Source organism: Engraulis encrasicolus, chromosome 14 (genome assembly GCF_034702125.1).
Source record: "Engraulis encrasicolus isolate BLACKSEA-1 chromosome 14, IST_EnEncr_1.0, whole genome shotgun sequence".
NCBI lineage: Eukaryota > Metazoa > Chordata > Actinopteri > Clupeiformes > Engraulidae > Engraulis > Engraulis encrasicolus.
Genome location: NC_085870.1, coordinates 53385625 through 53403030, shown reverse-complemented (window position 1 = coordinate 53403030; position 17406 = coordinate 53385625). Strand labels below are relative to the sequence as shown.

Genomic DNA, 17406 nt, shown 5'->3' with positions numbered 1-17406 from the left:
TCAAGCCAACATCACAAGCAAATACAAAGTGCACAGGAAATATACAGAACAACAAGTGCGGCTGCCAGGAGGGGTTAGATAGATGAAGAAAGAAAGAAAGAAAGAAAGAAAGAAAGAAAGAAAGAAAGAAAGAAAGAAAGAAAGAAAGAAAGAAAGGTACAGACAAACTAAAAAAACAAGCAAATAAACAAACAAGCAAAGACAGAAAGAAAGTTTAGAACGTGTTATCATGGGCATGGGCTGCGTTGAGACCTCATGGGGCGAGAGGTCTGCAAGTGACCGGCTCCTCCCCCGAGAGGACCGCAATTAAAAAGCCAGCTCCTCGATGCTTGTTGTCATATCTGGTGCCAAGACACGTGGAGCAGGTCAAGTTCTTTATATGGGTAGGATAACCACTGGCCGGGACGGTGCTTATGCCAAGACACACTGTTTAAGAGTAGCGTATCCAAATTCTTTTAAAAACGCAAATAGTTGCTTAGATCATGGCTTTCACGATGCTGAGGACTCTTGCGTCCCAGTACTCCTACACGGATTTAAGTTTAATGTCGGAGGATGAAGAAAACCACAGTGGAAGCGACAGCAGTTCGGAGCAAATCTACGGATGCAGCAACGGCGCGAAGCGGGGAGGGATAGTGGTGGTGAGGCAGCGCAACTCTGCTAACGCGCGGGAACGTGAACGGACACAAAACGTCAACACTGCCTTTACTGCTCTCCGAACACTCATCCCAACCGAGCCTGTGGACAGAAAACTCTCCAAAATCGAAACTCTTCGTTTAGCATCAAGCTACATCTCTCACTTGGCCAACGTTCTCATTACCGAGAATGGGCATCTGGAGGGACAGCCGTGCCTCAGCGCGCCCCTGGTTGAAGGGAAGCAGCCCCGAACCATCTGCACATTTTGCCTGAGGAACCAACGCAGAGGGGTAAGTAAGATACGTCCGAATTGCTCTTTGCGCACATGTAAGCATGTGGAAAAGAACAAACACCCCGGGATTTGGTGCGCGCATACAAGCCAAGCGCAACAGCGCTTAACGGGAGGAATTTGGAGAGGTCATAAACTCGGTACCCATAACTCTGACTTGCTCGGATATAACACCTCCCCTAATAAAATAAATAAGGGACATGTGTCAGGACAGTTTTAGTGACGTTTTCGCTCATTTGTTTATTTGTGTTTCTGTTCCTCTAGATAAAAGATGGGAAAGACTGCCAAAAACTACACTGCAAGGCGCGTGTGAGCCATCGGTAGACCGAAGATGAGGCGACATTTCGAGGTTTACTGTACGCATGAAACCTGGCATCAGCTCTTGGACTTTACAGAGGATTTTATTGTAGCTGCCACAGATTCCAATGCAATCAAGCAGCTCTTCAGAGTTGAACAAATATACAACTCACTGGATGTATAGTCTTCCCACTGTGCCGGTCGGCGTGCGCCAAATCAATGGACTATTTGTGATACATTTCTGTGCATTGCATGTCTTTGTGAATTGTGAATTTTTCATTAAATCTATATTTTTACACTATTTAAACTCTTAAAAAAATATTTGTGAGTCAGCACATGAAATCAAGAGTCCCTAATAGCTCAGCTGTATTCTTTAATTAGTTATTAACTGCATGTATTTATTGTAAGGGTAAAGAAATCAGACAACCCCAAAAGATGACTCATTCACAGCTGATGTTACACCCTAGATATCAGTGAGTCCCATGTTGAGGAAGAAAAAAAATTGGCCTTGCTTTTTAGTGAGTTCATCTCCGGTGGTTTCTCTGTATAATATATATTGCTGTGTTGTGTGTGTGTGTGTGTGTGTGTGTGTGTGTGTGTGTGTGTGTGTGTGTGTGTGTGTGTGTGTGTGTGTGTGTGTGTGTGTGTGTGTGTGTGTGTGTGTGAATTCTGATAGCCTATCGATGACCAAGAACAGGGTTCAAGGAGTCTGATGGAGGTTTATCGGCTAACAGTAATATGCTTCACTTTTCAGAAGTCAAGGGCAAGAAAACTTGAGGAACGGTTTTAATGGGTCACAATGAAGTCACAAGACAGATTTATGCAGGTCTGCTTTAGATTAGTCACAGCCAATAATACCTGTATTTTTCAGCTTGAACCCACAGCTGCTGTTGTGTCAAAGGAGTGAGTCACAGAACACTCTGAGGGGAAACATGTGGAGCAGGAGACAGAGAGGGAGAGAGAGAGAGAGAGAGAGAGAGAGAGAGAGAGAGAGAGAGAGAGAGAGAGAGAGTAAAAGGAACATGTGAGTTTTGTGTGAATGTGTAAGTGTGTGGTTGCGTGTTTACAGACCTAATCTGTGACGAGATGTTGACCACACACAACTAAGTAACCCCCATGGGCATGCTGTGTTCTGTTTATGCGGTAGGTCCATGGACCAATTTTGCTATATTTTGACCAGTGAATAAAGTAGCACTGTCATCATGCTGCCTGAAAACGAAGGAAAGCAGTCTACGTAACTCGCCATATCCTGGATGAATTAAAACACCAACACAGACATGTAACACCCTATGACCATATGTGCAGTTTAAGCATTTATCTGTGTCCAGTGCACGGTCAGTGTAAACTGGCATTGTGTACAGTATGTGTGTATATAGGCCTACAACTGCAAACGTATGAATGCAGTTTGTCTCCAGCTCAATTACTTCAGGTGATAAAGGGTTCTATAAGTCATGTCACCTTTCCATGGGCCATTTGACTTTGCAGCTGCCAGAGATGGTCGGGGTCTCAACCTATCGCCTTGGCCCCCAGCCCAGAGCAAATTGCTCCCGTGGGCCCCGGCACCGGAGGATGTTGTAGAGAGGCAGGAAGGAACGCATTTGTGTGGACGAGCCCTGGGGGGGACGCCTGCCGAGGTGTCTGGGGCTCAGCCAGCTCTGACATCATTTGGAGCTCCCTCCCATTCAGCCTGCTCCACCTCTGCACGCCTGCACCATACACATGCAGGGTAAGGATTGTAGTTTGGGGAATGGTCTGGTCTGGTGTAAACAGGCCCAAACACAGCTGAGCAGAGTAAGATCCGACACATCAAAATCACTTTCATAATGTGCGGACAGGGAGCAAGAGTCAACAAACTTTTTTTAATGTAAGCCAACTGTTTTTAACAATGCATGGGCGTATTATTGAGCAATGGTGCATGCTGCCTCACTTTGACGACACTCCACAAATGCTAATGTTTCATGGGGTCATTTGGCTACTTAAAGGTGCATTTCACAACATCACTTCAAACAAATGTGTGCTGGACCTGAAACAGTTCGCCACTATCCTAATCTTTTTATGACTCGTTTTAAAGTTAAAAAAAACATTGCATTGCGTCTGTTGTGGCAACCGAATAAAATCTTGTTTGTCATTGTTTAACACTTCAGCTGGTGCCAGCAACAGGCTGGTGGTGAGGTCTGATTGCAGGGCACTTTTGGACTTCCCCCGCTCCCTGCTCCGTGAGAATGGGAGGTTGCGTAGGGTCCACTGGAGGCTAAGGTGCTGGGCCAGAGGTGAAAATTCTTGGATCCGGTGATCCCTCCCATTCTGTCCAAATAATAAAACAATACCCCGGGGCAAGTTCACGTCTCATGGGAAGATAGCAGCGCCTACCTTCCTAAAAAACGGAAACAGGAGCATTGTCACTAGTTCTCCGTTTGGAGTGGAAGGGTCACTGAGTTGAAGGGAAATTGCCAAGACAAATTAGACAGAGGGATCCTTCACAGTGATTTCTTATACAGTCACTTTACTTTACATGATCCAAAGGCAAGTAAACCGATGACAAACCTTTAATAAAGGAATGTTTTAATAAAGGAATTATTGAGCTTGAATGGTTTTATCTATCATGCTATTTCCATAATGTGTACTGCACCACAGAGAAAACAGATACACAAATTGACATGGTTTTACTTTTATTCCAGCATGATTGAGCTAATTTTGCCGCTGCTTTTACTTGTATTCACTGAATCACTGTCATCTACACCTCTGATGCTCCCCTTTTGCTGTTATGCAGTTACTCAATAATTTGACAAACAGATTAAGACAGCCTTAAATCATTGGCCAAACTCAATATTAACTCAAAAAATGGCCTACATCTATAGTACCAGGAGCCTGCTTAAAGCTGGACATATTTCACAAACACTCCCATCATATGAATATGGTAGTTCAATGTGTCTTCTTAACATACTCTGTTACACTGTATTCATGAATGGGATATATCACTGATTAACTGTACTGGGCCTTGGGTCTGGGCCCTCTCATAAATACTAAATACCAACATTTGTTTTCATGTCATAGTAATATAAATTAATGTAGGCCAACTACCACACGCTGCAATGTGAAATGATCTTGTGTGCCCCCGGGCCTTGATTTTGATATGTGGACAAATAGGATCCATACATTTCCTTGCCAAATATTTCTGATGTTAGAGTACAAGCTGTGACACTGTTTTTTGTTTTCATATGATTTGATTTTATTAATGGTTAAAATTTGAAAATAGACTCACAATATACACTCACCGGCCACTTCATTAGGAACACCTCTCTATTGCTGGATTGGACCCCCTTTTGCCTTCAGAACTGCCTGCAACAATACTCGGGTAGGCTGTGGCATTCAAACAAAGATAAATTGGTACTAATTGGCCCAAATTGTGCTAAGAAAATATCCTTATGCCATTATATCTCCACCCTGAAATGTTGGTGTAAGGCAGGGTTGACCCATGTTTTCACGTTGTTGACGCCAAATTCTGACCATTCCACCTGAGTGTTGCAGTAGATATCAAGACTCATAAGACCAGGCAATATTTTCCCAATCTTCTACTGTCGTTTTTGGTGAGCCTGTCCAAATTGTTGCCTCATTTTCTTGTTCTTAGCTGACAGGAGTGGCAACAAATGTGGTTTTCTGCTGCTGTGGCCCATTTGCCTCAAGATTTGATGTGCTGTGTAATCAGGCATTCTCGTCTTATGCATACCTCGGTTGTAATGAGTGGTTATTTGATTTAATGTTGCCTTTGTATTAGCGCAAATCAGTCAGGCCATTCTCCTCTGACCTCTGCCATCAACAAGCCATTTTTGCCCACAGAATCGCTGCTCACTGCGTTTTTTTTTCTCTTTTTCTTACCATTCTTTGTAAACTCTAGAGATGGTTGTGTGTGAATATCCCAGTAGATCAGTCTTTTCTGAAATACTCAAATCAAGCCCTTCGGCACCAACAACCAAGCATGTTCAAAGTCATTTAAATAACCTTTGGGTCATTTCACGTGAAATCAGACACTTTGGGACCCGACCAACAAAGATTTCAATCATACTTTGTGTGCCTGTTTAGTAGCAAGGTAGCACCCCAGAACTGCATTTGTGTGAATCTGACACCAATATTAAGGGAGAAACAGACGAGCAAAGGTTTACATATGAGGGTAGGACACTATACATTCAGCCTTGATTATATCAGTCAGTGTTGGTCACAAAAAGATGTCTGAGGTGTTGTTTGAAAGCTCTTTTCTGGCTCTACATATTACACAGACAGCATGCTATACAACAATCTTCAAAATATGAACTATGATACATTAAAAAATTAAAAATTGAATATCAAAAAAAGTGTATTTTAAAATGGCTGGTTTCTTGTCTAAACATAGCCTGTAAGGTCATAAACAACACCTGGGGTGTTTGATTCTTTATTCATTTCAGAGATAATGGGACATAAAGGTTGAAATGAGTTTTAATAAAGTAGTAATAGAGTAGTGTCAGGGACAGGGCTGGACTGGTCATCTGGCATAACAGGCATTTTCCCGGTGGGCCCTGCACCCTCACCGGTCCCTATTCCAGGTACTGAAAAACTACACACCTTCTGCCCATTGTCAATGGACTCAGTGGAAGCTAGACCATTTTCAGCATTCAGAGAAGGCAGGGTTGAAAAAATAAGCCCAGTAAAGGATTTAATATATATATATAAGCTGTATATGATGGCAACTGGTGGCTAACATGTGTTGAGGAATGTATGACGAGCACTGGAGAGGTGAAACTTGAGAGGTGAACTTCCTGCATCCTCATGGACCATCTCCTTCCTTCGCATATTCCAATAGACATGCTGTCATGTGATATTACTATAGGATTACCATATTATTAGGTATTCTGTATGATGCCATATTTTTGAGTCCCATTATCTCTGAAATGAATAAAGAACCAAACACCAGCATTTCAGGTGTTGTTCATGACATTGCAGGCTACGTTTAGACAAGGAACTGGCCATTTTAAAATATAAGGCTTTTTTATATTCAAATTTTTTTTCTTCAATTTATCATAATTCATATTCTGAGGGTTGTTGTACTCCATGCTGTTTGTATAATTTGTAGAGCCAGAAAACAGCTTTCAAATTACACCACAGACATCTTTTGGCGTCTTATACTGACTGATATAATCAAGGCTGAATGTATAGTGTCCTACCCTCTAGGGATGCACCGATACCACTTTTTTGGAAACCGATACAAGTACGAGTACATTAATGTGTGTACTGTGTACTTGCCGATACCGAGTACCGATACCGATACCTTTTACCACCAAAATACAATGAAAATAAATGCATGGCCTTGTTTTTTTCCACCTGTGATATTTTTATTGTCCATTTCCATGTAGATTTAAATGTTAGTAAATGTATGAGGTGGCACTTTTTTCCATGCTGATTTCAAGTCCACAGCACATGACAAGATTTTGCATTGTTTTGAGTAATAGTAGTTGTTAGAAAGACCATTGGCTGAGCTGAAGATTCTGAGCTCGCGCTTACGTCTTCACGTTGCGCGGGAAGCTCAGTGATTACGCATCTTCAGTGTGGAGCCGTTCAGTGGAAGAGAGCTGCGCCAGTCAGTTTGCCACGGACGGTTGGCCCGACATTTCGCCATAAAAAGACACTTAATTCATCTTCTAAAGACACTTTCTTTACCTTGTGTGCGTCATTGAAGATCTACCACACACACTTAGTTTGAATATTATGCAAATTAGTAACAATTAAGAAGAATTGCCAGAATTAAGACCTGATTTACCCTGTGTATTACTGTGCTGCCTGCAACTTCATTAAAACCCCTTAAACTGCATTTTGGACTCAGCGTGTTCTTACAGACGCACCAGGAAGACACTAAACCATCTAACCAGCACCTATACAGTCCACCCACCTACCCACCTGATACCTACACCCTCCTTAACAAGGGTCCTTCGAGCCGGATGGTTATTTGTGCCTTTTTGGACACCTAAATAAACAAAATGCAGCGTGCGCATAGCATTGCAGACATCCCTTTACCTGGGGCAGTCCGTCCCACGCGTCAGTCTCATCAGCCTGCTTACCTCCAGGACTATGAAGTCCAACTTGTAGGCCGGAGACCGCCAGCACAGTCAGATGTCGCTAATGCAGCACAGTATGCACAGGGTCAGGAAGACAGGCATCAGGAGATGAGGGAGGATGGAGCCATGAGGATGACGCCTCAGCCATTTCTCTCAGTGAGCCCCAGTAGCCAGTTGGATTACGCAACGATTGATGAGTGGCCTGCTGCACCTGCAGCTGACAACTTGCAACACCTAGTCAAGCCCGAAGCCCGTCTAGGGATACCCCCAGGACCGGACCACAGACCTGCTAGACCCCTGGTGGGCCTTGACATGCAAAGAGCACATGTAGATGCCTACAGTAGACAGACTGAAGCTGTGCATCGTGAACAGTTAGTTCAGAGTCCCTATGGTGGTAGCATAGCCTCCTATCACCAGCTCCCCCTCGATGCCCAGGCCTCAGCACCTAATCCTCATCTGCAACAACGTGCCGCTTCTGCATTTCAGCCCATACCTCCAAGGGCTAGTGCACCTGTTCCGAGGGCTAACTCAGCACCGTTGCCACTCAGTCAACCACCGTATAACCAGCCAGCCTACCGCCCACAAGTCACTCCTGCCGTGCTGCAGTCTTCACCTGCCGACACGAGAGAGCAGTTCCTGATGGACAACATCACCAAGATGATGAGTGAGCTGCAAGCCATCAAGGAATCAAGCAGGTCAGCAATGCCTAGCTATCAGCCTGCACCTGCTCAGTCTCAAAGTCATCCCTATGGTAGCAACCAATCCCAGTATCCTGCTGCTAGTAGCCAAACCTACTCCTACGGTTATCCACAACCTGCTGTGCCTAGTCAGTATCCGCCAATGTCTTCAGGTCCGTTACAGCCAACCAACCCCCCTCAGCCCACATATGCACATACTCAGCATACACAAGCGCTTCGTCCTACCACCCATGGTAGGCCAGATCGGAAACCTCTAGCGTTTCTCAGCGAGAGAACCTACAGAGGACCCATACCTACCATTCCAGACCTGACAAAGCCTGATCCTAGCCAGTTCACGCGCCTCAAGCAGGCCTTAGGCAACCTCCTACCTCCTGATGCTACAGAGCTGTTCTGCTATCAAGTTCTGCTGGATCATCTCAAGTTAGACGAAGCTCGTCTGGTTGCCGACGCCTACTTGCACTCTCTTACTCCTTACACGGATACAATGGCGGCTTTGACAGAGAAGTTTGGAAGACCCCAGAAGTTGGCGCTGAAGAAGATAGCTACAGTCATGAATGCTGCAGACCTGCGTCAGGGAGACGCCAAGGCATTCCAGAGCTTTGCCCTAGATGTATGCGCCTTAGTTGGGATGTTGAAGACACTGGGGCCGGAAGGAGCCGTGGAACTCCAATGTGGATCTCACGTGGAAAGGCTATTAAGCAAACTCCCCACAGACCTGCGTTCAGCGTTCCGTAGGAGTATGTTCCTGCAGGCACGGATGCGCTACAACCTGGTAGACTTCTCGGAGTGGCTGAAGCATGAGGCATGGTGCCAGGACAGTGAAGGCCAACCTAATCTCTGGGAATCCAAGCCAGGTGCTAAGCAGTCTCAGAAACCTAATCCTAAATCCACTCGTCCTGCTACGGTTCTCCATGGGAGTGAGGAGACCACTGCCAAGCAACGGGAACCCCCAAAGAAGCCTGAGGGCACAAGCAAGAAGAAGCCACAGCCCTACTGCCCCTACTGTGACTCAAGTGAGCACTTCTTAAGTCAGTGCGACACCTTTAAGTCCTTTGATAAGGCCCAAATCGCTCAGTGGATTAAGAGCAACCGCCGCTGTTGGCGGTGTGGCAGAGGACACACCGCAGCAGAGTGTACCCTTAAGAAGCCCTGCAGTAAGTGCCAAGGTAAACATCTTCAGATACTGCACGACGTCAACACCAAGCCTGTGAAGGATGGGACACCTCCGGTTACCTCTGCGACTGAAACGCTGTACCTCAACAGACCAGGTGAGTGCAGTCGAGTCCTCCTGAAAGTAGTCCGGGTCCTCCTTCAGCAGTATTAGATGATGGCTCCGAACGCACAATCCTGCTACCTGCTGCTACGCAGAAACTTGGTCTACGCGGACCCTCAGAGACATTAGCCCTGCGCACCATTCGACATGATGTGCAGACCCTACCTGGCATGACAGTGACCTTCCGAGTGTCACCCATCACTCAACCTCACAGAGCCTTTGTGATCACGGACGCCTTCACTGCAGAGCGTCTCAGCCTTGCTGATCACACCTACCCAGTGGACAGCCTGAAGCTCAAGTACAAGCATCTCCAGGACATCCCGCTGCAAGCCTTCGACAGAGTGAGCCCTACCCTCCTCATAGGAGCAGACAACCCTCACCTGATAACTCCGCTCGAGCCTGTACGTCTTGGACCCCCTGGCGGCCCAGCTGCGATCAAGACAAGACTTGGTTGGACTCTCCGGGGACCGTCCAGGCTTACCGAGCTGCAGTTATCATCCCAGCAGTGTCCAGTCCCCCCAGGAAATCGCGATGTTGCGATCGCGTCGTTTTTCGCAACTTCAATGAATTCCCGCGAATTCTGCGCGAGAGCGCAGCTTTAACCAATCACCGCGATTTCCCGCAACTTTGAACACTTTGAACCAATCCATGTTGCGCTCCTGACTTCACTGACGTCGACAAACTTCCTTTCAAAAAGGATAATACAATAAAAAATACAATAAAAAAGTAACCTAGCAATCAGTCCCAGCACTTTACTATGCATGTACAAAGTTGTCGGTGAGGGGGAAAAAACTAATAAATACGAATGTAGGAAACGCCACGTTCTCATTGCGCGTCTGCTCGCATGGTGACAGGAGGGAAAATGTATGACCACTAGTCTGGCATAACCAATAGGCCTACATTTTTAAAATGTGCTAGGCCTACAATATATAATGAACACTTCATGACAGTCGTCTAGGCCTACATTACGCCAAGTATAGGGCTCCTACAACAAGATGTTTTCTTTTTTCTAAAGCGGTCCACCTGCTGGTGTTTGACTTGTGCGCATACAGAAGGCAACATTTTCCCTCCGAATTGAGATGCGCAAATGCCTTGTCCACAACAAAGGAGTTATTTCCATCCTTCATTGTGAATGCTGCGTGCGTGCCTGGCCGATATAGTAATCTCTTTCGCGCAAATTGGGCTATGGCTGGATAAGAGCACTTGGTGACCGTGGTGACCGTGTCGTCAAATCACTTTCGTTTAACCTGGCGCGGTCAAACGGGCAAGGAACACTGAACATGAATAAAACCAGAGCAGACATGTTGGAAAGCTGTGGGACTAAGTTGGAAAACTAGGCCTGCTTTCTGTCTCTCCCTCTCCTTCTCTCTTCCTTGTGCGATTGACGGTATTGATTGACAGCTGAGACCTCCGTTCTGCAGGCGACGTGGTGTTTTATAGCCTAGATAACAATCTCGTCTTTTATATTCACAAGAGCACCAGAATTAGTATAATTTCTGAACATTATTCAGCAAGCACCCTTCACAACAGGAAATATGTGAACTCCATCCTCGGTACATGGAATGATGATCATCAGTCGTTAATTTAAAGCCGGTGTTCTGTCGAGATGTGTTGCCTCGTCGAGATGAGCGACCGGTCGCTCTATTCGATAGTGGTGTTCTATCGATTTGCGATGCCTCATCTAAATGAGCGACTTTGACTTTCCGCGGGAGGCGTTTCAATCGATCCACGTAGGACTGTTTTAATAACCATTACGTTTATTTCACGGACAGGGGTGTGCAATCGTTCGTGCGGAGTTTAATAAGAACATGCGGCTGCTGACAACCGTGAGCCTCTCGTTTGAGCAAGTTAAGAAAAGTTATATGAAAGAGACTGAGTTGAGTTTGCGCAAATACTGGAGAAAGTGTTTGGGATCAGGGCCTGGCTACGGGTTGTTTAATGCAATCATTTGCTGTTGGTTTGGTTTCAATGCGACGTGGGCTCGCAAGGCAAATTGCTACATGAAATCATGTGCTATGGGGATAAACATATTAGATATTCCCAGCAGATAGCGTATTGTGGCTTTGTTTTGGCAGATATCTGTCTTTTAATGACCGGAATCATATTTTCATAACATCCCCACCAGTGCATTTCTTATTACCATGTTGAGGCATTTTACAATGCAGTCGATTCAAATTCTTGAGTGAAAAGGGTGGAGGGAGCATTTTGACAGCTCAATCAGAGGTGGCGATTTTTTCCATTTTGCAATGAGAACGCCTCCTCTAGCCTACATAAATAGTCTTTTCTGATCGATGTTACATGTTCGAGGCTGAGTGTGTGAGCGATTACGGTTAGGCAACAAAGTAGCAAATGTACGAGGCCACGCTATTTCGCAGATTTTCCAATGATCTGCTGGATGATACCCTATTTCCCGTTTCCCCCCAGGGGATATACCGGTATCGCAACTTTCAGTCCATGACAGTCGGTGGACAGGCTGTAGGCTAACTACTATGGATGACTGGTGGTAACCTCAGGAGGACATAGGCTACAGTTTGAGTCACTAAAGTTGACAGTCTCAGGAGATCCTATCGTAACGTGCGCTGCCGTTTGAGTCACTAAAGTTGACAGTCTCAGGGGATCCTATCGTAACTTGCGGTCTCACAATTCGATGGGCAATAACCCGCGAAAACCACCGCGAGGGTGTGCGCATGCGTGCGCATGCTCAGTAGCGAAGAGAATCACATCTCGATGGGTCGCTCATATAGACAGGACACCGGCTGACGGCGCAGGAGAACAGCGAAAGCGACCCCTCCCTCTGCTTTTATTTGTGTTGCTTTTGACAAGCTTGAAAATTAAACGCCGACACAGGCAGGCTATGTGTAGCAGACGACTCACATTAACCAGGATTTCAGTCACAAGAGTTCCTGTCACCACGTAGCCTACCCTTTTCAACTGGGTGGACATGCCCAATTCCGCCCGCCTATAGTTAATTATGTATCCACTGTTTAAGTCAGGAATGGATATCGACATGATACGAAGTTTGTATGCTTACAATTTGAAACGGTGATGACATTTAAAACAGAGTCAAACGGCCATAAACAGCATTGTAATGAAGGGTGTCGTAATGGCAGCATGAAAGAGATGGAACTCTTCACGGCATTCAAAACTTGCCCTGGCCGCTTCCCTGCTTTGCTTAAGGACCAAAATTATAATATAAAAATGGAAATAATATAAAAACACCAGAGGACTGGAATGTGGCAGTGTTCTTTACTTTCAAGCGTGGGGAAACACATTAAAAATCGCAACAAAAATCGCACCTTTCACTTCATGCCGCAACAAAATCGCAACAACACAGTAAGAAGCTCCGCAACTTTTATCACGATTTTCTGGAAATCCTCATGCACCATCTGGCAATTCCGACCGCGATTTTTTGAGAAAATGCCCGCGATATCCTGGTGGGACTGAATGTCTGTTCACCTCACTTAGTCCGTTAGAAGTGGAGCTGCGTCGGAATGTGGAGAAGCTCTGGCAACTAGACACCTTGCCACTGAGGTGTGAGAAGCAGGTGACACGCTCGCGGGAAGACCAGCAAGCCATCGACCTTCTGGAGGCCAAGACCATCAGGACAGAAGTCGACGGCGTGCTCAGATATGCCACCCCACTACTGCGGAAGAAGAACTTTCCAGTACTTCAGGCTCCGATGGAGGCAGTCATGCCACGGCTTAGAGGATTGGAGAAGCGCCTGTCTAAGGATCCGGAGAGCGTAGACGTCTACATAGCCGAGGTGAAGAAGTTGGAGACATCTGGCGTTGTAGTCAAGTTACCTGCACAGGCAGCGCCATCTGGTGGTGAGAGTTGGTTCATCCCTCATCACGTCGTGCAGCACAACGGCAAGCACCGCATTGTGTTTGACTGTTCCTTTCAGTACCAAGGAGTCAGCCTAAACCAATCCCTGCTACCTGGTCCCACACTGAGTCCGTCCCTGCTGGGAGTCCTTCTGCGGTTCAGGGAGCACAGCGTGGGTATAAGTGGTGACATCAAAGGCATGTTTCACCAAGTGATGCTACTGCCTGAAGATCGACCCCTTCTGCGCTTCATCTGGCGCGACATGAACCGAGAAGAGACACCTCAGACCTACGAGTGGAGAGTGCTGCCATTCGGCACTACTTGTAGTCCATGTTGCGCTACGTTTGCGCTACAGCAGCACGTTCACAACTACACAGACGTCAACAGTGTGGAACGCTTCTCAGTAGACCGCTGCTTCTACGTCGACAACTGCTTGCAGAGCCTACAGTCTGCACCAGAAGCGAAACAGCTAGTCAACTCCCTCAGATCCCTCCTTGCCTTTGGAGGGTTCGAAATCCGCCAATGGGCCAGCAATCAGCCTGAGGTCATCAACCACCTACCTGCCGAGGCTAGGTCCGACAAGTTGGATCTGTGGCTAGCCCATGACAAGTCAGAGGCACACGAGTCAACCCTAGGCCTGACCTGGCACTGTGATGCGGATGCCTTCAGTTACAAGAGCAGGCTTGCCACCTACGACCAAATCACAATGCGCAACGTGTATCGAGTGCTAGCCAGCCAATATGACCCACTCGGGTTCATACTTCCCTACACTACACGGGCGAAGATATTGGTTCAGCGCCTGTGGGACCAGCAAAGAGGCTGGGACGATCCCAATCTCCCTGAAGATCTGCTGGCTGCGTGGCACACCTGGGAAAGTGAGCTAGAGTACTTACCTGAAGTTCAGCTGTCAAGATGCTACACTCCTGCTGACATGGACCATCCGGACACCAAGAGAGACATCCACGTCTTTTGTGATGACTCCGAGAGGGCGTACGGAGCTGTTACTTATCTGAGGTCCGAAGATGTCCAGGGGAGAGTACATGTTGCCTTTCTCCTTGCACGCTCACGAGTCGCACCCAGGAAACAGCTTTCGATGCCTCGATTGGAGCTGTGTGCAGCAGTCACAGGAGCTCAGTTAGCCAATCTCCTGAGATCAGAGCTCACCTTGGAGATCCGACACGTCGTGCTCTGGAGTGATTCTACAACAGTCCTCACGTGGCTTCACTCAGAGTCGTGCCGCTTCAAGGTATTTGTCGGAACCAGGGTGGCAGAGATTCAAGACCTCACTGACCTCAAGGCCTGGCGGTACATTGAGTCCTCCGAGAACCCAGCAGATGACCTCACGAGAGGTAAACCGCTTCAAGAGCTGACAACACCTAACAGGTGGTGTGATGGACCGGAGTTCCTGAAGTTGCCTCCAGATAAGTGGCCAACTCTTCCTTCACCCACTGACCTGGTCTCTGAAGACCCAACTGAGCTGAAACGCTCTGCCTTCTGTGGACTGAGTACTGCCACCAACTCAGACAGGCCAACCTTCGAGACCTGGAAGGACCTAGTGGAGTCTCTCGCTCAGGAACTTCACGGGGCGGCCAACCAGTCTGAACTGATTCCTGCTAGTACTTACCAAGCCGCAGAAATGATTGCATTCCAGAATGCACAGAAAGACAGTTTTCCAGAAGACTACGAGCTCCTCCAGAAAGGAAAGCCTGTGACATCGTCTAGCCATCTCCTTTGCCTCTCACCCGAGTTTGACTCAACCCATCAAGTCATCAGAGTGGGAGGGCGGCTCCGTAGAGTGGAGGGACTGGATCCGGAGGCAGTACATCCCATTGTACTGGACCCAGCTCACCCCTATACGAGGCTGCTGATTCAGGAGTATGACTCTAAGCTTTGCCATCCTGGACCTGAGCGAGTATTCGCTGAATTGAGACGCAGAGTCTGGATCCTCAGAGGCCGCGAGGCAGTTAAGCGTCACCAACGCAAATGCTTTGATTGCTGCCGATGGAGATCTAAGCCTGCTGTCCAGAAGATGGCAGACCTACCCCCACCACGGCTACGGCTGTTCAAGCCTGCATTTTACTCTTGCGGCATGGACTGCTTTGGTCCACTGACAGTCAAGGTGGGCCGACGGACAGAGAAGAGGTGGGGACTTCTCTTCAAGTGTCTAACCACGAGAGCAGTGTATGTGGATCTGCTCACCTCAATCGACCTCGACTCCTTCTTGATGGCTCTTCGGAGATTCATAGCCCGGCGGGGCAAGCCAGCCGAGTTATACTCGGACCAAGGAACCAACTTCCGAGGAGGAGAAAAAGAGTTAGCGGAAGCCTTCTCCAAGCTAAGCCCTGAAGTCCAGCAGCACCTAGCCACTCAGCAGATCTTGTTCCACTTCAACCCGCCAGCAGCACCCCATTTCGGCGGTGCATGGGAACGAGAAATCCGCTCAGTGAAAGCTGCGCTGTACACCATCATTGGATCCCAGACAGTGAGCGAAGAGGTACTCCAAACAGTGCTCATTGAGATTGAGTCCATACTCAACTCCAAACCTCTGGGCTATGTCTCGGCTAACATAGCTGACCTGGATCCAGTGACCCCAAATTCCTTGTTAATGGGGCGGCCCGACAGCGCTCTGCCTCAGGTGGTCTACCCACAAACAGAGCTGCTTGGACGTCGCAGGTGGAGGCATTCACAAGTTCTAGCAGACCGGTTCTGGACTGCCTTCATCCGGAACTACTTACCTGGCCTGCAGATGAGAGGGAAATGGACAACTCCAGCTCCTGACATCGCCGTCGACTCAGTGGTCATGGTGGTGGATCCTCTGCTGCCGCGGTCACTCTGGCAGATCGGGAAGGTGGTGAAGGTGTTCTTCGGTCCTGACGGTCGAGTGAGAACTGTGGAGGTGAAGATCAAGGACAAGGTGTACACCCGACCCATCGTTCGTGTCATCGCCTTGCCCCAGATCCCCGACGACGACACCAGCGTACCCTAACTACCTCATGGCCTTTCTGGGCGCACATTCCGGTCCTGAATGTGGGGGCGGCTGTGTTAGAAAGACCATTGGCTGCGCTGAAGATTCTGAGCTCGCGCTTACGTCTTCACGTTGCGCGGGAAGCTCAGTGATTACGCATCTTCAGTGTGGAGCCGTTCAGTGGAAGAGAGCTGCGCCAGTCAGTTTGCCACGGACGGTTGGCCCGACATTTCGCCATAAAAAGACACTTAATTCATCTTCTAAAGACACTTTCTTTACCTTGTGTGCGTCATTGAAGATCTACCACACACACCTAGTTTGAATATTATGCAAATTAGTAACAATTAAGAAGAATTGCCAGAATTAAGACCTGATTTACCCTGTGTATTACTGTGCTGCCTGCAACTTCATTAAAACCCCTTAAACTGCATTTTGGACTCAGCGCGTTCTTACAGACGCACCAGGAAGACACTAAACCATCTAACCAGCACCTATACAGTCCACCCACCTACCCACCTGATACCTACACCCTCCTTAACAGTAGTACTCGTAGCTGGTATCGGCAAGTGCTTGACGAGTACGAGTACGAGTATAATGAGCAGTATCGGGAGCCGATACCGATACCAGTATCGGTATCGGTGCATCCCTACTACCCTCATATGTAAACCTTTGCTAGTCTGTTTCTCCCTTAATATTGGTGTCAGATTCACACAAATGCAGTTCTGGGGTGCTACCTTGCTACTAAACAGGCACACCAAGTATGATTGGAACCTGTGTCGGTCGGGTCCCAAAGTGTCTGATTTCACGTGAAATGACCCCTCTCTACCCCATTATGATGCTCTGTTTGAACTGCATCAGATCATCTTGACCATGTGCACAAATGCATTGAGTTGCCACCATGTGGTTGACTGATCAGAAATTTGCCTCAATGAACAGTTGTATCAGGTGTTCCTAATATAGTGGCCGGTGAGTGTAGGCTACATACATACATTATCTTTTTGGGTCATTTCATGTAAATTCCCTAGAATCTCAGGTGACCCTCTCCGATTTGCCTCATTTCTCTCAGGTACATTTTGATACCAACTGAAAGAATCCCAAGAAGCATCCTACATCTAATGGTTGTAGAGATGCCCTCCAAAGTGTGGGTGCCACGCCCACTTTTCAAGCCTGTGAATGGAATACAAACTGTAAACAGATGTGGACACATTTTAGTTGGAAGGGCGTTACAGGCCTAAAGATCGTCATATCCCAAATATGATCCTGTCTATCAGGTGTACTTAAAAATAGCATACCTTGATTATTTGTGGCTATATTAAGCATTGAAAACTGCATTTGTGAAAAGT

The 17406-nt window shown here is 47.2% G+C and overlaps 1 protein-coding gene across 1 annotated transcript; it reads left to right on the top strand.

Annotated features, from left to right (window-relative positions):
• Positions 1-354: 354 nt before the first annotated feature.
• On the top strand, positions 355-1520 carry tcf15 (transcription factor 15). The gene is made up of 2 exons (XM_063216621.1): positions 355-923; positions 1187-1520. Exons 1-2 carry the CDS (start codon positions 483-485, stop codon positions 1244-1246), a joined length of 501 nt encoding a protein of 166 aa, XP_063072691.1. The 5' UTR covers positions 355-482; the 3' UTR covers positions 1247-1520.
• The last annotated feature ends 15886 nt before the right edge of the window (positions 1521-17406 follow it).

Bases quoted from the DNA above. Each gene is read 5' to 3' on its own strand.
- tcf15 (XM_063216621.1), top strand. From the start codon at position 483: ATGGCTTTCACGATGCTGAGGACTCTTGCGTCCCAGTACTCCTACACG. The intron at 924-1,186 runs GTAAGTAAGATA...CTGTTCCTCTAG, and splicing joins TGAGGAACCAACGCAGAGGG to ATAAAAGATGGGAAAGACTG.